Source organism: Corylus avellana, chromosome 4 (genome assembly GCF_965113065.1).
Source record: "Corylus avellana chromosome 4, dhCorAvel1.hap1.2, whole genome shotgun sequence".
In the NCBI taxonomy this organism is placed as follows: domain Eukaryota; kingdom Viridiplantae; phylum Streptophyta; class Magnoliopsida; order Fagales; family Betulaceae; genus Corylus; species Corylus avellana.
In genome coordinates this window covers 27,724,646-27,749,921 of record NC_142493.1, presented here as the reverse complement: position 1 = coordinate 27,749,921, position 25,276 = coordinate 27,724,646, and the positions used below count along the sequence as shown (strand labels likewise).

The window sequence follows — 25,276 nt, the reverse complement described above, 5'->3', positions numbered from 1 at the left end:
ATTTGTTCATAATTAGAGGGTGGCTACATTTTTTATTTATTTATTTTTTTGCGTCTATCATTTGGAATCGTATATATGAACACTGACATGCTAGGAACATGTTTTTTATTTTTATTTTATTTTTTTATGTGTGTTGAAGTTTTTAACAAAGATGTGTAAATAATTGGTCAAATAGGATTGGGATCCCCGGCAATGGGACAAAATTACTAGCCCAAAATTTTGTCAATCTGGACCGTTTAATTTCATCCAGCCGTCTAAAACTCGCACGTGTCCCGCTCAAAATAAAATAATAAAATAATAAATTAAAAAATGTGAGGTGATTAGCCACCCCAGCTCAACCATGGGAGTGGCTTCTACCATCCCCAAGGGCCGGTTGGAGGTGGCTCCATGGCTCCAAGGGTGGTTCGGCCACCCCCTAAAGCCAAACCCATAAATTTCGGCCACCCCCATGGCTGAGCAAGGGTGGCTACATTTTTTAATTAATTAATTAATTATTTTATTTATTTATTTTTTTTAAATGTAAATAATATTTTATTATTTTATTTTGAGTGAGATACGTGGCGAATTTTAGACGGCGGGATGAAATTAAACGATCCAAATTGACAAAATTTTGGGTTGGCAATTTTGCCCCATTGCCGGGATCCCAATCCGCTCAAATAGCCCTACTTTCTGACAAGGCCCAGAAAAAGGATCCTCTCCATTTGGACTGGGAAGATCCTTTTCCCAGAAGGAGCTGCATGCACGGTGCATCTAATTAGAAGTCAAAGTTTCCTGAGCTACTAGCAGTCTTCATGTTGTTAAGAGAGATCTCTCTTAATAGATAAAACTATCCTCTAACTGTACTAAAGGCGAAGAGACAATCTACAGAGGCCATCTACAGTCGGTCTTTAAACAAGTAAGTTCCATTACCTTTTTTTTTTTTCCCTAATATGCTAAAATACCATAGACGATTTCTTTTCCGGGTTTTTCAATGTCCAAAATAGAAGTAACAGCGTTGGTAATTATAATTGGTAGAATATTTTATATTATTCTCTTAATTAAGTTTCCTTTCAAGCTTTATTATCTTTCTTATTTCATTTAGGTTTACTTGTTTATCATTCTTAACCTTTCTATAAATAGAGATGGTTGTAATACAATTTACATATACTTCAATACGTACATCTGCAAGATGTAGCAATAACCCTTCACCCATCTCTTTTCTTTTTCATACTACTTTCCCATCATATATTTCTACTGACAATAATAACGACGATGACGGCATTCAGATTTGGCAAGCATCTAAAATAACTAGTAAATTACTACTCTATTGTACCACAATTGGTGCATTGGCCTTAATATGCAGCATTAATGCTCAATATTTTGTTGGTTCGGGTTTGATTGTATCGTAGATCTATAATTCGAATCAATTTTATCCTTGTATGAACTGCAATATTGCCGATATTGACCTCACTTAGCTATTCAATAGGTGGCTATAACCCTATTACTAATTAGCTATTGATCAATAAAGTTATTGTATTGTATCTCTAATATGGTTGGAAAATGGAACTAAGCGAGTGTAAATGTTGACGATGAGCAGAGTCTTCAGCAGCCAAGTTGTACAAGCAAGAAAAAGGGAAAGAAGGAAAGAAAAATTAAACAGACTGGTAAGTGAAATTGTGCTTGAAGCCTTGAACACCTTGATTTTATTTGTAGATGGATATGTAATTGTCAGCTTGAAGTTCATTAACATCAGTGATATAGGTTTTGTGCAATGTATTTGGAACATATCAGACTTGTACAATTTGTTTAGAACATGAGGCCTGTTGATGCAGTTGATATTGTCTCTATTCGTATTGATGAAAAGCTTGTTGGGTTGACTCGGCCAAATGCTCCAGAGTGTTGTATATTTAGAGTGCATACCAAGTTACGCAACGTCAATGACAAGGCATACGAACCTCAGCTACTTGCCATCGGTCCTTACCACCGCGGCAAGGGTGGCTTGAGGCAGATGGAAGAGCACAAATTGGGCTATTTACAACAACTTCTTCAAAGGAGAAATGAAAGCAATGTGGAAAGATACACTAAGGCCATGAGGGAATTGGAAGGAAGAGCTCGAAGATACTATGCAGAACCCATTAGCCTTACCACTGATGAGTTCGTAGAAATGTTGCTTCTTGATGGGTGTTTCATCATTGAGCTGTTTCGCAGGTTCGTAAAGATGGATCTAAGAGATGAATGTGACCCAATCTTCCGATTGTGTTGGATGTGGAATAAATTATTGCGTGATCTACTGCTATTCGAAAACCAACTTCCATTCTTTGTTCTCACTAAGTTGTTCGAGATGACTCAGGCTCCTAACAAGCAGGTCAACCTTATGGAAAAAGATTGTACATTTTGGGAAGTGGTTTTGGAAATTTTCTCAATCATCGAGCCCTCAATACTAGGTGGACGCCGTATCTGTGATTCAAGTCATGAATCGCTCCAAAACATTGGCCATCTACTTGCTTTACTACATATATCTTTCACTCGACCATATGTAGAAATCGGTACAGGTAGGAATGTTGTAGGTCCGAAAAAGTGGAATTCGATACCTAGTGCCACAGAGCTTCAAGAGGCTGGAGTCAAATTCAAGAAACTTGAGACAGTTGGCTACTTAGACATAAAGTTCAACAATGGGGTAATGGAAATTCCACTTTTGCAAATAGTAGATGAAACAGAATCTATGTTCCGAAATCTGGTTGCGTATGAGCAATACAGTCCAAATAATAATCCCAAATACTTCACAGAATATATGAACTTCATGGATAATCTCATCAACTCTCCAAAGGATGTTGAATTGCTTCATCGACGAGGAATTATTGAAAATTGGTTGGGTGATGATGAAGCTGTCTCCACCATGTTTAACAAGCTTCGTGACAATATCTTTTTATCAAACTTTAGTTATGCTGAAATTTTCAGAGATGTGAACAAGCATTGCCACAGACGTCGGAATGTGTGTGAAAAATTAGGCAGACACAGATATTTTGGTGACGAAGAGGAAACCTTTTAGAAACCGATCTAAAAGTAAAACCTCTCCAGGGCAGCCAAACCCAGGAAATCACTATCAAAAGATTATCCAGAGATTACAGACACTAGGAACACTTACAACCCTTTGCAAGACCTTGGCTCTGTAAGATCGACAAGCCTACAACTCGTCTCCTTGCTCACAATCTTCTTCAACGTGATTCTCCTTTACCGGACCCTTCCGATAGACTTCTCAACCGTAGATTTATCAAAGGAATAACTAAAACTCTAAGAGATTCAATTTAACGCTCACCACATATGATCTCTCTTAGCACAGCCTCCGACGAACTCTCTGGGGGTGAAAATTCGTGCTTCTCTCTTCTATAATGATGTATATATACCCCCGACAAAACCCTAGACCTAACCCACTTAAAATCATGTTTTTGGGCCTAAAACTTACGGGGTGTCCGGACATGTTAATGGGCGGTCCGGACACGGCTTCGCGGAGCAAGATTTTAGTTTCTGAAAATGAGGTCCGGACCCGGGGAATTGCGGTCTGGACCCGGCCTGTCCAGTCTTGATCAACAGCTCCGATCGATGGGCGTTTGTGGTCCGATTGAGCTGAAATTTTGCAGGGACGTTCATAACACATGAATCTACATTATGAACGGTGAAGATTGGATTCTGAGCATTCTATATCAGTGTTTGAGTCGTGAACAGTATCATCTGCATTTTGGAACTGAATTAAGCCAACACAAGAACTAACAAACTCCCCCTTTGCCAATTCAGTGACAAAACCAAAATGTCGAGCCAATCCCATCATCTCCCCATATTTACTCCCCCTTTTTGTCACAGAATGACAAAAGGTCTTCATGTTTACTGAAACACTTCACAAAATACATCAAGGCATATGTGGAACAAGAAGACATAAATAAAACTCATGATAAAAAAATGACGTAGAATGCGTGATTATAAAGAAACATCAGCAAAACTCCCCCTCAATGTATGACTCAATTAACAACAGGAAACTGGAAATGCAAAGCATGTTTCTCCCCCTTAAAAGTTAAATGAACACACATGATAACACATCAATGACTCATGTATTGCACAATGAATATCCAAACATGCTCCAAATATGCAAAATATACATGAGACTAGAAATGGCTAGAAACTCATATTGCTTAACCCAAGCCAAGAAAATGTTCCATTCAACCTATGCTTGTGTGGTGTGTGGGTAAGCCATCCAAAGAGAAAAATTTTCAATTTACAAAATGAGGAGAAAGTTTCACCACCATGAGGTTTTGACAAATATATCAAATCAAAAGTCAAACCTTATCATACTAGGGCCTAGCCACTCTCATCCTATACAATTCTCTTTGTAAAATATTTTGCACAAGTTTGACACAGTGAAATAAATTCCTTTTGGAATATGATCTTTTGATTTTATTTGTTTCACTATTTTGTTTATTTTTCTCTTTGAGAAAGTGTCCTTAAACTTTTGGTGCTTATCATAAAAGAGAAAGCAGGAATTTTTAAGCCCTAGGTTCAACTAGCATATGGTCAATTTGAAAAATATGACTAGTCAAAAACCTCATATGGTTACCTAACAGACCTCACAAATAAAGTGAAACAAAACCTCAATTTAAGCTTAACTGTGCACAAGAAATAAAGCATAAGCAAAAAGTACCACATAAGCTCAGGCTTTAGGTAACCACAAAAACAAGTCCATTGACACAAATTTTCATCTCATGCATATTAAGGATATTCCAAGACGTAAGGAATTAAATCCATAAAAAGCAACATGAGAAATTAATGGACTATCTAGGTGCATAAGACAAAAGAAAGAAAAGGAAACAATCAAAGTAACATATTTTTGTCTTTTTGAAATTTTTCATAAAAGAAATGCACACAAAAGAAAAACAAATGCAAAACAAAGAAAAATGCAATGCAAAACAAAACAACATGCTTGAATTGAGATTACAACAGGCAAGACATGAATGTCCTTTAGTATTAAACTTTCATCACATCTTATAGCTCTCACTAAAAAATAATGATTTGGTTTAATAACTACTTCTAGGTCTTCACAAGACATTACACATTCCTGAACATTTGATTAGCAAGTAGACAAAAATCTTGGTGGTCCGCACACAACATCTCATCTATAAGCTTTTCAAAGATCATGATATATGAATTTTTTGAAAAATCCTTTATGAATATGCCTCAAAACATGAATCTCAAAACAATCATGTATATATTCTTCATACAGAAAGTGTAACAACAAAAACAATGCAGTGCATAAACAATAACGCAAAAACAAAAAAAATGCAATGCAAAAAAAACAACATGCTCTAGGATATTACAAAATAAGCAAAACAATCAATCCTAGGCATGTTATTGACTCACCTAACTTTAGGTGAGATCACTACCACTCCCCCTCAATGGGTGAATGGTATCATCCTTTCTAACCCACACTTGAGAAATCTTAGGCCTAAACTTATGACTTTGCTCAAACTTATCTAGCTTAGAAAGCACTTCTCTCATCATTATGACCAAACCCTCACTTTCTTTCCTAGAATAGGAATTTTCACTTTTATGCTTATGGGATTTCAAATCAAAACACTTTGGTCGAATATGATCAACCTTTCCATAATGATGACAAGTGGGCACAAACCTTTTAGAAGGTAATTTTCTATGAGGATGCATGACTCTAAGCTTAGGGTAAGATGCATGATGCTTAACATAAATTTTCTTACCTTTCTTACCATGGAGAGTCGGAGCAGCTGCATGATTTTCTTTCTTTGGAGCAGCTTTGAATTTCCAACAGTTTGGTCTAATGTGACCAACAATCCCACAATGATGGCATGTAGGAAAAAACTTACCTTGAGTTTGTTTAACTGAAGGAGTCTTAGAAAAATTAGCCTTGGTTTCTTTAACATTCACAGGCTCAACATTCAAGGACTCATTAGAAACATGTGAAGTAGATGCACCAACATTATCAACAATCATACTAGGCTTGTCAAGAACAAATTCTTCAGTACAAAGAAAACTTTTCAAATTATCACTAGAGAAATTTCGTGAGAGTTCCTTAGAAACATTCAATTCATTCTCAAGTGATAAAGACTTTTCAACAAGCACAGAAATCTCAGATTTCAAAGAATCAATCAAGATATGTGATTTAGACAAATCATTCGCCAAAGATTCTTTATCAGATTTCAAAGAATCAATTAGGACATGTAATTCAGACAATTCATTAACAATAGATTCATTCACATGTTTAAGATCTTGAAAATCCCCCAAACAATTTGTGTATTGATGTCTCAAAAGAGTGAATTTTTCCAACAAATTGTTGAAGGAGTTTATGAGATCATATTCCCCTTGAGAAGTATTCATAGCAAACAGGAGTCAACAGATCTCACTCAAGAATTTAATCCAAACAGAGTGAACCCGCTCTGATACCAACTGAAAAATTAGGCAGACACAGATATTTTGGTGACGAAGAGGAAACCTTTTAGAAACCGATCTAAAAGTAAAACCTCTCCGGGGCAGCTAAACCCAGGAAATCCCTATCAAAAGATTATCCAGAGATTACAGACACTAGGAACACTTACAACCCTTTGCAAGACCTTGGCTCTGTAAGATCGACAAGCCTACAACTCGTCTCCTTGCTCACAATCTTCTTTAACGTGATTCTCTTTTACCGGACCCTTTCGATAGACTTCTCAACCGTAGATTTATCAAAGGAATAACTAAAACTCTAAGAGATTCAATTTAACGCTCACCACATATGATCTCTCTTAGCACAGCCTCCGACGAACTCCCTGGGGGTGAAAATTCGTGCTTCTCTCTTCTATAATGATGTATATATACTCCCGACAAAACCCTAGACCTAACCCACTTAAAATCATGTTTTTGGGCCTAAAACTTACGGGGTGTCCGGACATGTTAATGGGCGGTCCGGACACGGCTTCGCGGAGCAAGATTTTAGTTTCTGGAAATGAGGTCCGGACCCGGGGAATTGCGGTCTGGACCCGGCCTGTCCAGTCTTGATCAATAGCTCCGATCGATAGGCGTTTATGGTCCGATTGAGCTGAAATTTGGCAGGGACGTCATAACACATGAATCTACATTATGAACGGTGAAGATTGGATTCTGAGCATTCTATATCAGTGTTTGAGTCGTGAACAGTAGCATCTGCATTTTGGAACTGAATTAAGCCAACACAAGAACTAACAGTGTGGATAGCAAAATTGAGGCACAACTACTTCAACAGTCCTTGGGCAATGACTTCTTTTTTTGCAGCTGCCTTTTTGCTCCTGCTTGCTTTAACACAGACCATATTTACCGTTCTTTCTTACATTGTTCCCAAAAAATAACAAGTAGTTGATTATCTTGTTCCCTAAGTAATTGAATTACTAAAACATTCCGCTTGCTTTAACACAGACCATATTTACCGTTCTTCCTTACATTGTTCCCAAAAAATAACAAGTAGTTGATTATCTTGTTCCCTTAGTTACTTCATATAACATAATTTTGGAATAATGTTTTAGTAATTCAATTACTTAAATGGCTCCTCAGCAAATCCTTCTCCTGAGCTAGTCATGATCTCTGTTGAATTCGAATAGCTATAGTCATGAAAATCACCTTAATTTGAGGTCGTTTATGGGTTTGTAATTAATAATGTTCAGGGCATCAATGGTACTGTTGCCTTATTTTCGATTTTCAAATGAAACTCTCTATCTAGCTCTCTCATTGAATCTGACATTGCAATTTGTTCATAATTAGATTTAGAGGGTGGCTAGATTTTTTTTTTTAGTAGGTATGCCTTTCAAGGTTTTAAGCTAGCACTCAATTGATAGTTGATGTTTAGTGGCTAGAGTTTAATTTAAAGAAATTTTGAAGAGCTCAATGAGAATCCAAAAGTAAAAGTCATTTATTTTTGCAAATAGTCCAAAAGTTAGTTCCATCAATAAAATAAAATATATAGTTAAAGTAGAGAAATATTTAGAGAGTTTAATATTAGTGGTTTTGAAAAGTGGTTAGTCAAATTAATTAAAGTAGTCAAATTAATTAAAGTAGACTTTTAGATTTAAATTTAAAAAAAATTGTGAAGAACTTATTGTGAATGCTCTTAAAATACCTATTTTTCTTAGAGACATGTTATACATAATTTTTTCATAATCTTTTAACTATCTATTTTTATAAATCTGATGAATTTATCTTTGATTGAATTTGTGGAATATAAATTCAACTACTGATTAAACGTGTTCACAAATAGGAAAAAGGGTGTGTGACATGTTTGGTTGTTGAGTAATTAAAACCGCGTAAGCAAAAACGTACGTGTTCTCAGACATGCTCATAGCAAAGAGCTCCTTTTATAAGAGCCACTATACATTGTCTTCACTCTTCATGCCTCTTGTATTCTATGCTTTAGCGTTTTGATTAAATTTTCTGATTTGATATTAATTCAATTGAGTCTACGTTTTAGATTACAAAGTAATATATATATATATATATATATATATATATATATATGGAAAATTCACTTTACTCCTTGAAGTTTCAAGAGTTTTTCAATTCGAACCGCAATGTTTAAAATTGGCAATATACCTCCATAATATTTCAAAAAATTTCAATTCAAACCCTCCGTTACTAATTTCTGTCTAATTGGACGGAAATCATCCTACGTGCGTCTCACGTGGGATTTTGATGCCTTCTATTTCAATTTTGCCCTCATTAAAACCTATGAAATTACGTAATTACTTTAATTAAAACCTATGAAATTGAGCATAATTGCGTAATTCCATAAGTTTAATGAGGGCAAAATTCGAATAGAGGGCATCAAGATCCCACGCGAAATGCACGTGGGTTGATTTTCATTCAATTAGACGGAAATTAGTAACAGATGGTCTGAATTAAAATTTTTTGAAACATTAGGGGGTACATTGTCAATTTTTAAACATTTGGGTTCGAATTGAAAAACCCTGAAACTTTAAAGGGGTAAAGTGAATTTAACCCAAGATAAATACTTGTACAGAAAGTAAACATAATCCTAGTAGCAATACTAAACTTAATCCTAATAAGGAAAGAGAATAATTAAAGTAAATCTAATCATAGTAAGGAAAGTAAATAAAGCAATAATCAAATAAAATCCTAATAAAATAAAAATTAAATCATAATCTAAAATTATTTTCATTTGACAAAAATGTTTTAGGGAAAAATACACTTTAGCCCCCATAAACTATCACTTATTTTGTACTTACACCTCCAAACTTTAAAAAGTAACATTAGAGCCTCCCATATTATCACCGCGTGTCAAATTAGACACTTTTGCATTCTTCTCCTAAAAAATACCCTTAAATTTATTAAAAAAAATCATTCAAAAAAAAAAAAAAAAAGAACTAAAAACTAAAATAAAATAAAAAACTAAAAACACCAGAAAGGGGTAGCCCCTTTCATATTAGCCCCCTTAAATTTTTTTTTTTTAAAATGGTTATTATTATATATATATTTTTTAATTTTATTTATTAATAACTTCAAGGTTATTTTTGGGAGAAAAATGCAAAAATGTCTAATTTGACACGAAATGGTAGTATGTGAGGCATCGATGTCACTTTTTAAAGTTTGGAAGCATAATTATAAAATGAGTGATAGTTTGTGAGGCTAAAGTATATTTTCCCCTATTTTTTATTCAACTAAACATTGGAAAATATGAAAAATATTTTCGAAAAAGGATTTTATGCTGAAACAAACTGAACTTAAATTTAAAATGTAGACGAACTTGACTTTCTCGAGGAAGTATGTGTAGAATTTTCACTAATATGATTTTTTTTTTAAGAAAAAACTTCACTAATTCCTCTGAACTTTTTGCATTTGTAATAATCCCCTAAACTTTAAAAACTCTCAATGTAATGTGTTCAACTTTAAAAATTTTGTAATGTCACCCATATTGAGGTTAAATCATACAGGTTACAAGTGAAACGTCCCTTATATCCTTCTATTTAAAAGTTACTTAAATAATTAAATATTCTAGAAAAAAAAAAAAACATGGAACCCAAGGTAGCCAAGTAAAATGTTTTTTTTTTTAAAAAAAAAAAAAAATTAAACAAGGGCATTTTGGGTATTTTGGCTTCTTTTAAATCCTAACGGAGGGTGATATTGCAAACTTTTTTAAGTTGTATTCACTAAATTGAGAGTTTTTTAATATAATAATAAAAATGTTGAAAGTTTAGGAGAGTTAAGTAAAGTTTTCCATTCTTTTAATCTAGTGTGCATATTGATCGGTTGCATTGACATGTTAATTACATCCAAAACAAAAGGAGCGTAATTTAAATGGTGTGTTTGGGATTTCAGTTTTAATAAGTGCGATTTTTAATTTTTTTTTTTAATTTTTTTTTTGAAATTGCTAATTTTAAAATCGCACATGCGTTTGATAAAATATGTTAAAAAGTTTTTTTTTTTTTTTTTCCCCTATCAATTGAATATATAGATAACATTAGCATATAATTGTGGTTTCATGGGCAAATTACCAATCAGGACATTTATTTATAATAGTAAAATAACTAATATTGTCTATAAGCCTCTATTTTAACACCTTTGCAAACAAAAATATGACTTATAATTTGACATTAACTTCAAGTTTTCTACATAAGCAATGGTATCTTGCCATATTACTTGTTTCTATATGCTTTTTGTTTTATTTTTGTTTTTTGTTTTTTTTTTTCTTGAGACAAAGATTTAAAATAGACATATAATAAAGAAGATATTTTTTAACATATTTTAGGTGGGTAGTTTTGGAAATTTTTTCATTCCTGCTAGAAAATTTGGTAATTATTACGTCAAATAATTGTTATGTAAAATCGTGATTTTGCTTTAAATTCACGCATTTTCAAATAAGCAACTCTTAGCCTGCTTATAAAAATCGTGAATTTTTTTTTTTCAATTTTAGATTATGCGTTTTTTAAATTGCAATGCCTAACGCTTTACGTTTTGCTATTTCTTTTTAACGCAGATTATTCTTGCGAAATCGCAATTCTAAACGCAAACAAAATGTAGACGGAACTGACTTTTAAATCTTCACTAATATGATTCGTTTACTTTTTAATCTACTGGCCATATTAATCTGTTCATTATGTTACTCTCAATTCCTGTTTATTACATTTAAGATCCTTTAAAGATTTGTAAGTTCTCATATTGAGTTTCACCCTCCATTTCCACTGAAAATTATGATTTCTATTCATATTGGTGCTGCATCCTAGCATTTTATTTATTTTATATTTTCCTTTTCAACCTCTTGCTAAACAATAGAAACAGTTTGTCGTTTTATGTTTATGTAATTGAAGTAAGAAGTTTGAAGGAAATAGGATCATGTATCCTCTTATCCCATCACCATGAAAGTGAAAGTGAAATAAATATGTTGCTACAGGCTACAACCCTATTACTAATTAGCTATAAAATAAAATAATAGTGGCTCTAAGATAATGCTTTGAAAATGGAACCTAAGTGAATGTAAATTCCAATGAGATCAAAATCTCCAGCAGCCTAGCTAGTTGTGTAAGCAAGAGAAGGGAAATAAGGAAAGAAAAAACTTAAGAGACTGGTAGGTGAAATTGGGCTTCAACACATTGACTTTATTAATTAGTAGATGGATATATGTAATTGTCAGCTTGAAATTCATTAAAGTTAGTGATCATTGATTTTTTTGGGGCAGATACGGTGGATACTGCATGTACAGAATGTGCTGGGGAGGAGGTGAGGAAAGACGGTCGGAGAAACCACTAGGAAGGCCGAAGATCTCGCCGGAAACACTTGGCAGCACTGTAAGTTTTTTAGATTTTATCAGATTTGATGTTACAAAAACGTTGCTCTTTGATTTTCTGCTGAATTAGCTGCATAGTTAAGTTATTTGATTGGCTAAGTTTTGAAGCGGAGGTTTCTGTTTGGCTAAAATATGTAAAGCTTGTTACATTTATGCTTTCTCGGGAACCAAACAGGCGGTTTAGGGTTCAATGTTGATTTATGCATGTACACATGTATTTGTATTGATAGTGATTATGCTGTTTGATGATTCTATTGGAGACGTGATTTATGCTAGTGTTTATATATATATAAAAATTTTGGTGTTTATTGTTTTGCAAATTCGATGGTTAGATTGGATATGAAATCGCTGGAATAATTATGGGAGAAGGGGTTTAATTTTTAGCTATAGTTTGTGTGTGTGTGTGTTTTTTTTTTTTTTTTTTTTTTTTTTGAAAAAAAAAAAGAAAATTAATTTGATTTTTTTTTGTTTTATATATTTTATTATAAATATTTTTTTGGGGAGATTTATTCATTTATTTTTAATTTTTTAAAGATTAAGGACATTTTTCACTGTAGCACGTCTCCTTTTAAAAGGGGATGCACTAAGTGAAAAACGTTCATAATTTTTATTCTAGTCACTTTTGTCGGGACATTTTCAAAATATTTCCTTTTGAGCTAATTCAATAGGGACATTTTTTTTGCTAAAATGTTACAATAAAAATGTCCCTAAAACTTGAATTTTTTGTAGTGCCTGCATTTTATCTTAACTCAAAGTTTAATATAACTGTTCAATATGTTACTCTCAACTCCTGTTTATTACATTTAACATCCTTTAAAGTACTTCTCATATTGAGTTTCACTCTCCATTTCTACTGAAAATCAGGATTTATATTCATATTGGTGCTGCATCCTACCATCCGCCATCCACTTATAGCTTTTTTTTTTTTTTTTTTGCCTAAACAATAGAAACAGCTTGCCGTTTTATGTTTATGTAATTGAAGCAAGAAGTTTGAAGGAAATAGGATCATGTATCTTCCTATCCCATCACCATGAAAGTGAAAGTGAAATAAATATGTTGCTACAACCCTGTTACTAATTAGCTATAAAATAAAATAATAGTCGCTCTAAGATAATGCTTTGAAAAGGGAACCTAATTAGTGAATGTAAATGCCAATGAGATCAAAATCTTCATCAGCCTAGCTAGTTGTGTAAGCAAGAAGAAAATAATATAACCGAGTCAAAACACAACTAGAGGGGGTGAATAAGTGTTTATCACAAATTATGCGAAATTAAAAATATGAAGCAACAAACAATCAATCACCAAAATATGTAAAGCAGTAAATGAAGCAAACACAAATATTTTTGTGACAAAGATGAAACATTTTAAAAAATCATTTTAAAAGTAAAATCTCTCCGGGGCAGCCAAACCTAGGAAATCACTATAAGAAAATATTCAAGAGATTATAGACACGGGGACACTTACAACCATTTGCAAGTCTTTGGCTCTGTAAGATCGCTAAGCCTTCAACTCGTCTCCTAGTTCACAATCTTTTTCACGTGATTCTCCTTTATCGAACCATGCCGATAGACTTCTCAACCGTAGTTTATCAAAGAACTACTTCAATCTAACAATCACTCTAAGAGAAACGATTTCTAGCTCACATGCATAAAATCTCTCTTAGCTCAGCCTCTCACGAACTTTAGGCTAGAAATTCGTCCCTTTGCAATAGTTCCCTATATATATATATATTCATCTTTAGACTAGCCTAGGACCCACAAAATTTAATCATAAAGGACTTAAATTACACGGGGCGTTCGGATACGCACGTACGGACGGACTAAGTTAAACACAATAAACCTTAGTTCTCTGGCGTAGTGCGTCCGGACGGCTTGAAGACGAGTCTCTAGGGAAAACAGTGTCCGGACGGCCTTGCAAACAAACCTCTATGGAAATCTTCCCGTTCGGACTGCTTTGCATGAAGATGACTTTTGGCACTTCAATGCAGAGACATGTACATTTTGGTCACCTAATTTAGCCAACAAAAATACTAACACTAGAGAAGGGAAAGAAGGAAAGAAAAAACTAAACAGACTGGTAGGTGAAATTGGGTTTCAACACCTTGATTTTATTAGTTAGTAGATGGATATGTAATTGTGAGCTTGAAATGCATTAAAGTTAGTGATTGGTTTTGTGCAAAGTATTTGGAACAAATCTGACTTGTACAATTTGTTTAGAACATGAGCGATGTTGATGGAGTACTTGATTTTGTCTCCATTCGTATTGATGAAAAGCTTGTTGGGTTGACTCCAAATGCTCCGGAGTGTTGTATATTTAAAGTGCACAGCCAGTTACGCAAGGTAAAAGAGAAAGCATACAAACATAGACTGCTTGCCATCGGTCCTTACCATCGCGGCAAGGATGACTTGAAGCAGATGGAAGAGCACAAATTGCGGTATTTACAACTACTTCTCCGAAGGAGAAACGAAAGCAATGTGGAAGCATACATTAATGCCATGAGAGAATTGGAAGGAAGAGCTCGTGAATTTTATGCAGAACCCATTAGCCTAAATACAGATGAGTTTGTGGAAATGTTGCTTCTTGATGGGTTTTTCATCATTGAGTTGCTTCGCAAGTTAGCAGAGAAGGAGCTAAGAGATGAATGTGACCCAATTTTCTGATTGGGTTGGATGGCCGATAAATTATGTCGTGATCTACTGCTATTCGAAAACCAACTTCCATTATTTGTTGTCACTAAATTGAGAGATGACTCAGGTTCCCAACCAGCATGACAAACTTATTTCTAATTTCATAATCACTTCCAGACTCTTAATATTACGATGTGAGCACTGTAGCTCTGAATCAAGTGATGAATCGCTCAAAAACATTGGGCATCTACTTCCTTTGGCACATAAATCTGTCACTCCACCATATGTACAAATCGGTACAGGTGGGAAGGATGTAGATGAGGAAGAGTGGAAGTCGATACCTAGTGCCACAGAGCTTCAAGAGGCTGGAGTCAAATTCAAGAAGCTAGAGAGATGGGGTAGCTTGTTTGACATAAAGTTCAACAATGGGGTAATGGAAATTCCACCTTTGAAAATAGATGATCGATCAGAGTCTTTCTTCCGAAATCTGATTGCATATGAGCAATACAGTCGAGTTAGTAATCCTAAATACTTCACAGAATATATGAACTTAATGGATAATCTCATCAACTCTCCAAAGGATGTCGAATTACTTCGTCTACGAGAAATTATTGAAAATTTGTTGGGCGATGATGAAGCTGTCTCCACCATGTTTAACAAGCTTGGTGACAATGTCATGGTATCCAACTTGTGTTATGCTCAAATTTTCAGAGATGTCAACAAGCATTGCAGAAGATGTCAGAATGTGTGGATGGCAAATTTGAGGCACAACTATTTCAACAGTCCTTGGGCATTGATTTCATTTCTTGCCGCTGCCTTTTTGCTCCTACTTGCTTTAACACAGACCATATTTTCCGTTGTTTCTTATATTGTTCCCAAAAGGTAACAAGTACCTATTATTTTGATCCCTTAATTAGTTCATATTACATAATTTTGAAATAATGTTTTAGTAAATTCAATGACTTAAATGGCTCCTCAGGAAATCTTTCTGCTGAGCTAGAGTCATATTTGTTGTATTCAAATGGTTATTGCCTTTGGAACCACCTTATTAGAGGTTGCTTGTGGGTTTGTACTAATGTTCTACGCATCAATGGAATTGTTGGCTTATTTTCGATTTCCAAATGAAACTCTCTCATTCATGAATCTGATAATTGCAATTTGTTCATAATTAGAGGGTTGCTATAATTTTTTTTTTTTTTAATTATTTTTTTTTTCATTTTTTTGTGGCTTTCTATCATTTGGAACCATATATATGAACACAAACATGCTAGGTAGGAACATGTTTCTTCTTTTTTCCTTTTTTCTTTGGTGTGTGTTGAAGTTTTTAACAAGGATGCATGTGTACATTGGTCTATATAAATTCATTAAATTCATCTTCTTCATGTTTTAATAGTTAAATCTTAAATTATTATTTTAACAATAAATCAATAATATAGAAATTGTAAAGAACATACCAAAATTCATAATTCACTTTACCCTCAATCTTAGGCTACATAAAATGATAGAAGCTGCATAAATTTATAGGGTAGAGAAATGATCAATTTCCTTCTTTAATTAAACCTCCACTCCCCACCAAATGAGGAGTTTAATAGAAATCACTTCTCGTATTGACCAATAAAATAAAAAGAGTGAAAAAGACAAATTCAATACCTAGTGCCACAGAGCTTCAAGAGGCAAGAGTCAAATTCAAGAATTGATGAAACTAGCCTCGCCCTTCTGGCCCATTCCTCTATCAATATTTCCCTTCATTATTTTTTATAGCCTTGTTGGGAATTAACCTTAAATGAGATCTAACCTAACGCAAATACTCAACAAAATCATATTTAAAGTAAGCAAATCAAGCGCATCGCTCCACCTCACCATGGTCGAGCATCGCTTTGCTGCACCAAGGCCAAGTTGTGTTGAGCTTCGCCACTCCCTGCTGAGTCCATGATTGCCTCGCCCTCGCTCACTATCGCCGGATCTTGCCTAAAGTTCATGTGATCTCAAGATTTCATAGAAATCCGAACAAAAGGATCCTGAGAGTCACATATCCAAGAATGGGGGGTATCTAGTTTGAAGATCTTCTCCGAAATTTGAAGAAACGGCTTGGTGAGCACAAATGAGGCAATCATCCCAGCCAGGGTTCGATCGAGAAGCGTTTCGACTCAAGTGCAATGATGAAAGCCTCAAGCTACACCTTGACATGCTGTAGGAGAAGTGAAACTAACCCCTCGGACAGGTTTCCGAAGGTAGTTAGAGGAAACACAGTCGAAGAGACTATAACTCACCTCTTAACTAACCTCTCGGACAGGTTTCCGAAGGCAGTTAGAGGAAACAATCGAAAAGACTATAACTCACCTCTCAACTAACCTCTCGAACAGGTTTCCGAAGGCAGTTAGAGGAAACAATCGAAGAGAATATAACTCACCTCTTAACTAACCTCTCGGACAGGTCTTCCGAAGGTAGTTGGAGGAAACACAGTTGAAGAGACTATAACTCATCGTTTTAACTAACCTCTCAGACAAGTCTCCAAAGGTAGTTAGAGGAAACACAGTCGAAGAGACTATAACTCATCTTCGTAACTAAACCCTCGAACAGGTATTCCGAAGGGAGTTAAAGGAACCAAGGATCCTCTCAACTAAACCCTCGGACAGGTTTTCCGAAGGGAGTTAGAGGAAGTAACCAAGGATCTTCTCAACTAAACCCTTCGGACATGAAACCCTCAGCGGAATGTTTGTGAGAGAAAACCGTTTTGAACATAAAATCCTTCATCAAGGAATGTTCAACAGTCCGACCAAAGCAAATAGCTCAAAACAAAAACTCCAATAGGAGATCCTGAGACAATCTCTAGGGTCAAGCACTCGGCCAAAAGCACTCTGCCAAGTAATCACAGGTAATTTAAAAATAATTTTTAAGATTGCTAGGGGTGTTTCCATAAATATTAAACTTATGTTATTTTCTAACAATCTTTCATGGCAAAGCAATAGCTAACAGTTTGATAGAGATTCTTTTCATTAAGAGTTCAAAAACTATTTATGAATAGTCAATGTTTCAAAGATTTTTACAAAATCTTTAACCTCAAAATGGCCAACTTCAGGAGCTTCAGGGCTTCGGTCGCAAGTACATCTAAGATTCTCGATGCCCGACTAGCTGGACAAGTCAGCCATAAGAATCAGAGGTAACTGTTAGGGATAAATCCACCATGGGTCCCATTATCTCTCAACAACCCTTAATTATCTCATAAAGTCCTACCTTATCTCAACTACCTCACATTATCTCTCCACTATTTTAAATGATTCTTCAATCATCTGAAAGGAGAAGATAAAGGAAGCAGTTACACAGAAAAACCCTATAAAAGGGAACTAAAGACATCGGTAAGATCAACTTTTATATATACAATGCTAGCTCTGGCTACATTTTGACCCCATATACGACTACTAACTTAAGCATCGGAGGGTCTACGGGGGCCTTCCCCCTGTAGACCCCTTTGATGCTCTTAATATTTTGTAGGAGCCCAAAGATTAATCACAGACACCTCGAAAAACGTGAAGATCACACCAATTGAAAACTGTTGAGAGAAAAACGTGCATCAACAATATCTAATAATTCAGAAATTATTTACTCCAATATGATCGTTTCTTTGTCAAAATGATGGTAGTTTCTTAAGGAGAAGAGCTTCAAACAAATAATTCCCCCGGTAAAGGTCGAGGATGGAGAGGAAATCACATATGAAAAGGCCACAGCTGCCCTGAGAAGGGCCGTCCATTTCTTTTCTACCTTGCAGGCCAGTGATGGCCATTGGCTTCCTGAAAATGCTGGCCCATTATTTTTCCTTCCCCCCAATTGGTGAGACTCATAATTATTATCATTTTTTTTTAATAAGTGTCATCATTGATATTCAAGTAAAAGTATACATCAGGGAACTTTTTGTGATACCGAGATAAATCATCAACAACATAACAAACTTTTGCTAATGATATTTAACACAGAAACATCTTAGATTGACTAGGCTATGAACAGTACCATTGGATGAATGACAACATCCCTACCTTTGACTTGTTTTGGTTTTCATCTTTGATGCAACTGCTAGTTGTATTCTTTTTAACCCGAAAGAATGCAGGTAATATGTTTGTTCCAATCCACACCAAGTGGATTGGAACCAATTAACCCAATGCCTCCGGAATTTTGGATCCTTCCTTCATGTCTTCCCATGCATCCAGGTTTGTACATATATTTGCTTACTACTTCATTGTATTTCCTAAAAATGTCCGTGTACTTTAGATCCTTATTGAATAACGGAATTTTTTTTTTTTTTTTTTTGAAATTATTTGTTTTAATGTTGTAAACTAAGTATAGTGTTTAACTGAAAAATGGTTAGCACTTCTGTTATAGAGAGCTTTTTCTTCTCTTTGATAATTAAATTTGCTACACACTGCTTATCAATTGCCTATTCCCCCAAAATGCAGCTAAAATGTGGTGCTTCTGCCGCATGGTGTACATGCCCATGTCTTGAAAAGGTTTGTAGGCCCAATCACACCTCTCATTCTTCAATTGAGGGAGAAACTCTAAACTCAACCTTACAATGAAGTTAATTGGAAGAAAGTATGTCATCTGTGTGCAAAGGTGAGTTTACCTTAATCTTCTCTGCATTGTTGATAATTGCTCATTGCTGCATATGCTTTTCAAAAAAATGACATGAGTCATTGAGCTGAGCGGCATTCCCCATTTTTTTTTCCTTTTTTTTTTTTTTTATCAAAAATGTATTTTTTCCCTGACATTACAGTGAAAATTACCATTCGATACTATATATACTTTTATTTGTTATTTTATGTAATAGTGATTTTTTATTGTCACTTCAGAGAGTGAAAACTTAAAAATATGTATAACACTCTTTTTTTCTGTATTAGGCGAGGTCTTTCTAAAGGTGTGGAGCCATTAGAGATGCGCAAGACTAGAGCATTTACTCTAAATTAATAAATAATACGTACAGATGAGCTTCTTTTTTCCAACAAAAATCATGTATAATGGGCTTAGTGACTATTTTGGACTTTGTTTGCCAACATTTATGAATTGGACGTCCAAAGAGATTGCCATGTTTGATTTTTTAGTAATGGATCGAGTTGATTGATGATAAAAATTGCTTGCAAATGCTTACAAATCTTAAGATAGGTTTCCTGGGAGATAAAGTTCTCCATTTCCGATCAATACTGAATTGAAACAAAATCAATTTAAATAGAGAAAAAAAAAAAAAAAAAAAAAAGCCCTCCAATCCAATGTTAGAATACTTTTAGATTATTTTTCTTATTGATATATTATTGTTCTAGTTGCAAGGAATCCGTTCTACGCAACTAAACTAAATTGATTGTCATAGCGAGGGCCACCATCGAACAACAGGCTGCTGGACAAGGCAGAGTTTCATATCAAATAGGAGCAATATTCAACAGAATAATGAATACAGCAAGCAACTACATATATATAAAATTCCAAGCAGGTGATTCGGTGAATGTACGTGAATTCAATGCCATGAGTGGGTGGCAGAGGCTTATCATGCTCTGGGTTAGGTTGCATCAGGGGATGGAACTTCTATTTTCCGGCCATTTCTTTCATGGATCAAATTCAATATATAATATTAATTTTATAGTCAAAGATATCTTCTATTAATTTTATAGTCCATTGCTTTCAACAAGTCAACAATTCAATGCACATAAAAAAATAAATAAATAAATTAAGATTGGGAGAGCACACATAAGCATTTTAACATTAGTAATGAAAATTAATGTTTATTTGAGATATTCTATAACTGATGCAAATCCTCACGCATGCAACAGCTCCTTAATTTAAACGAACTTCAATATTCTATTACTCTAATATTAAGCAACTACATATAAAATTTCAGTGGAAAGTCAAGAAAACATATCTAAACAAAATCAAAGATAATACATAAATCCATGATTTGACCCAATATTATAACTATGTTCATACTTGCACACAAATAACTATATATATGTTATTTGAACCTTTCATGACAGAATTAAATATATATTGATGGTGTTGGTGGGACAACTTCGCCGACCAAATTGAATATTGATTGTATTTTTCCTGTGCAGCCGTAAGTTCAGGATCTATTAAATTGTTTGATGGCAGTTGAGATTGAGAAAGAGGGTAGTTTGAAAAAAAAAACACATGTGTTTTGATTTTAAATGAAATGACACATGTTATGATATTAGCCTATTCTACTTAAAACTTAAAATAAATTCAAACACACAATTTCATTTAATATAATGATTTATCAGATAAATAGAATGACACGTGTCAAACTCTTAGACTCTCCTGTCTAAAACTCCCCTATTATTTATATATTAAATATTAGATTAAATTAAATTAGATTAGATATTAGATTTAGATTAGATTAGATCCCATATTTCATATATCGCAGAAGCCCTAGTTAAACTGATATCGCGGAAGTCCTAGTTAAACTGTTTTATTTGCAGTGACTTAAGGAAAAGCGTTCATGGGTGCTAATAAATTACACATTATTTACTTATTATGTAAAACTATGTTTTATAAGTAATTTTTTTTAAAAAAATTAAATTAATTAATCATTTTAAAATAATAAAGCAGATATAACTAACACTTCACATGCAATAAGTACTCGATCCCCTGACTCTTCATGTCCAACATTGTCCACATCCAGACATTTGTTGCTGTACACAACTACCAACCCTCAAATAATTAAAAATAAGTTTTGGGCACTAAATGTCTAAATGAGTCGAGGCAAAAAACAACTGGAAGAGAAATAGTTAACTTTTAATTATTGAGGAGGTAATATTATTATTTTTAATGCACCATTTAACAATTTTTTTAGGGAATAGTGCTTACACATATTATTGGCTTTGGAATATATATATATATATTCCCGTTGGTGTTCTCAGACATATTGCCGAAGCAGATAGCAAAGCTAGTTCCTTATAAGAGCCACGACTATAGTCGTCATCCGTCTTGTATTAATTCTATGCTTTATCGTTTTGATTAAAGGCCAAGAGACAATCTGCAGAGGCCATCTACAGTCAAGTCTTTACACAAAGTAAGTTCCATTACACTTCCTTCTTTCTTTCTTTTTTCTTTCGACTTGTTTTCCTTCTCTAACATGCTAAAATATTGTAGACGATTTCTTTTTTGTACTTATGATCATGTTGTGTAATTTGAATTTGTCAGAATGGTACCTAACATGTCCGGCAACAGTCACTAGGTTAAATTTGATTTGTGGTTCTATAAGAAGTTATTCCATCACTTGATGATGATCTTAAGAAAAAAGAGAACAGATTTTACATAGACCTCCTTATCTATATGTATGCATAAAAGGAATACCAAAAATAAAAGTGTTTGGATCATGTGTATCTATAAAAACTTCACTTCCTTTGATTATTATTATTTTTTTTTTCCTCCACTTATTTGGTTTGTCTTTAAAAAATATATTAACAAATATTCCATAACACAAAAAACTCACATAATACTCAAAATTATTTGCAATAAGTTCCTTGTAAAGTGTTTAGCTTGACATGCAATTACAGTATGTGGAGCCTTGATGTTACTTTTTAAAGTTTGGAGGCATGAGTACAAAATGAGTGATAGTTTGGGAGGTTAAAGTATACTTTTTTTTCCTATTTCTTATTCATGCTAAACATTGGAAATATGGAAAAAGATTTTTCAAAAAAAGATTTTATGTTGAAACAAACTGAGCCTAAATTTAAAATGGAAACGGACTTGACTTCCTGAAGGAAGTATGTGTAGAATCTTCACTAATATGATTCTTTTAAGGGAAAACTTTACTTAATTCATCATCTGAACTTTCAGCCTTTTTTAATCATTCTCTAAACTTTAAAAACTCTAATTTAGTATGTTAAACTTTAAAAAGTCGATCATGTTACCCATACTGTTAGGGTTTGGGGTTAAATTATGTGAAGTATAAGGGAAATTATAGGTGAAATGTCCCTTATACCATTTATTTAAAAATTATTTAAATAATTTAAAATTCTAGGAAAAAAAGAATGGAACCCACAGTAGCCAAGTAGCAATTTGTTTTTTGTTTTTGTTTTTTGTTTTTTTTTTTTTTTGTTTTAAAAAAATATTAATTTTTAAACAGGGGCATTTTGGGTATTTTAGCTAGCTCTATTAGGATTTAAATAAATTTAAAAAAATAAAAAAACCTAACGCAAGGGTACTGACATTGCAAACTTTTTAAAGTTCAATACATTAAGTGAAGTGTTTTAAAAACTGCAAAAGGGCCGAAAGTTTTTGGAGGTTAAGTGAAATTTTTCCATCTTTTAATCTAGCTAGTGTGCATATTGATATATATGTTGGGCATTGACTTGTCATATCGAAACAAATGGAGTCTAACTTAAAATGTAAGAGAATCACTAATATGATTATTTTACTCTTTAATCTACTGACCATATTTATCTGTTCAATATGTTACTCTCAACTCTTGTTTATTACATTTTGGATCCTTTAAAGAGTCTTAAGTCCTCATATTGAGGTTCAAAAAAAAAAAAGGTTCTCATATTGAGTTTCACCCTCCATTTCCAATGGAAATCATGATTTATATTCATATTGGTGCTGCATCCTAACACCCGCCATCCACTTATAGCATTTTATTTATTTTATATTTTATTTTTCAACCTTGCCAAACAATAGAAACAACTTGTCGTTTTATGTTAATGTAATTGAAGTAAGAAGTTTCAAGGAAATAGGATATGTATCTTCCTATCCCATCACCAGGAAAGTGAAAGTGAAACAAATAAGTTGCTACAACCCTATTACTAATTAGCTATAAAGTAAAATAATAGTCGCTCTAAGATAATGCTTTGAAAATTGAACCTAAGTGAATGTAAATGCCAATGAGATCGAAATATTCAGCAGCCTAGCTAGTTGTGTAAGCAAGAGAAGGGAAAGAAAGGCAAGAAAAAACTAAACATACTGTTAGGTGAAATTGGGCTTCAACACATTGATTTTATTAATTAGTAGATGGATATGTAATTGTCAGCTTGAAATTCATTAAAGTTAGTGATTGGTTTTGTGCAAAGTATTTGGAACAGATTTGTGACTTGTACAATTTGTTTAGAACATGAGCGTTGCTGATGGAGTTGATCTTCTCTCCCATCGAATTGATGGAAAGCTTGCTGAGTTGACTCCAAGTGATTTGGAGTGTTGTATATTTAAAGTGCATAGCCGATTACGCAAGGTAAATGAGAAAGCATACGAACCTGAACTGCTTGCCATCGGTCCTTACCACCGCGGCAAGGATGATTTGAAGCAGATGGAAGATCACAAATTGCTGTATTTACAACAACTTCTTCAAAGGAGAAACGAAAGAAGTGTGGAAAGATACATCAAGGCCATGAGAGAAATGGAAGGAAGAGCTCGAAGATGCTATGCAGAACCCATTAGCCTATCCACAGATGAGTTTGTAGAAATGATGCTACTTGATGGGTGTTTCCTCATTGAGCTGTTTCAAAAGTCAGCAAAGAAGGCTCTAAGAGATGAATGTGACCCAATCTTCCGATTGGATTGGATGGCCGATTTATTACTGCGTGATGTACTGCTATTCGAAAACCAACTTCCACTATTTGTTCTCACTAAATTGATGGAGATGACTCAGGTTCCCGACATTATTTATTATTTCCTGCTCGCTTCCAAAATCATAATATTCCTATGTGTACGACCTAGCTCAGAATCAAGAAATGGATCGCTCCAAAACAATCGGTATGATCTACATGGTTTGGCACATAACGTTGGGAATCAAGTAGATGCCCAAAACATTTCGCATCTACTTGCTTTGGCATATAATTCTGTCACTCCACCATATGTACAAATCAGTACAAGTGGGAATGTTGTAGAGTGGAATTCGATGCCTAGTGCCACAGAGCTTCAAGAGGCTGGAGTCAAATTCAAGAAGCTAGAGGGAGTAAACTTGTTTGACATAAAGTTCAACAATGGGGTAATGGAAATTCCACTTTTGAAAATAGAAGATAGAACAGAATCCATGTTCCGAAATTTGATTGCATATGAGCAATACAGTCGAAATAATATTCCCAATTACTTCACAGAATATATGAACTTCATGGATAATCTCATCAACTCTCCAAAGGATGTTGAATTACTTCGTCGACGAGGAATTATTGAAAATTGGTTGGGTAATGATGAAGCTGTCTCCACCATGTTTAACAAGCTTGGTGATAATGTCATTATGGTATCCAACTTCTATTATGCTCAAATTTTCAGAGATGTGAACAAGCATTGCCGCAGACGTCGGAATGTGTGGATAGCAAAATTGAGGCACAACTACTTCAACAGTCCTTGGGCATTGATTTCGTTTTTTGCAGCTGCCTTTGTGCTCCTACTTGCTTTAACACAGACCATATTTACCATTCTTTCTTATATTGTTCCCAAAAGTAACAAGTAGCTGATAATTTTGTTTCCTTAATTAGTTCATATAACATAATTTAGGAATAATGTTTTAGTAATTCAATGACTTAAATGGCTCCTAGGGAATCTTTCTGCTGACCTAGAGTCATCTTTGTTGTGTTCGAATGGTTATTGTCTTGGGAACCACCTTATTAGAGGTTGCTTCTGGGTTTGTACTAATTAATGTTTTACACTTCAATCAAACTCTTGGCTTATTTTCGATTTCCAAATCAAACTCTCTCATTCATGAATTGATAGTGCAATTTGTTCATAATTAGAGGGTGGCTACATTTTTTATTTATTTATTTTTTTGCATCTATCATTTGGAATCATATATATGAACACTGACATGCTAGGAACACGGTTTTTTCTTTTTTTCTTTTTATTTTATTTTTTTATGTGTGTT

General features: G+C 34.1%; 2 protein-coding genes and 1 pseudogene across 2 annotated transcripts; all 3 read left to right on the top strand.

Annotated features, from left to right (window-relative positions):
* Positions 1 to 1,792: 1,792 nt before the first annotated feature.
* On the top strand, positions 1,793 to 7,374 carry LOC148586561 (UPF0481 protein At3g47200-like). The gene is made up of 2 exons (XM_088515905.1): positions 1,793 to 2,975; positions 7,216 to 7,374. Exons 1-2 carry the CDS (start codon positions 1,793 to 1,795, stop codon positions 7,353 to 7,355), a joined length of 1,323 nt encoding a protein of 440 aa, XP_088372031.1. The 3' UTR covers positions 7,356 to 7,374.
* A 6,642-nt stretch (positions 7,375 to 14,016) lies between these two features.
* Positions 14,017 to 15,310, top strand: LOC148586560 (UPF0481 protein At3g47200-like; annotated as a pseudogene).
* Positions 15,311 to 23,530: 8,220 nt separating this feature from the next.
* LOC132178354 (UPF0481 protein At3g47200-like) lies at positions 23,531 to 24,868 on the top strand. The gene is made up of 2 exons (XM_088515690.1): positions 23,531 to 24,109; positions 24,197 to 24,868. The coding sequence occupies exons 1-2, from the start codon at positions 23,531 to 23,533 to the stop codon at positions 24,866 to 24,868; spliced, it is 1,251 nt and encodes a 416-aa protein (XP_088371816.1).
* The last annotated feature ends 408 nt before the right edge of the window (positions 24,869 to 25,276 follow it).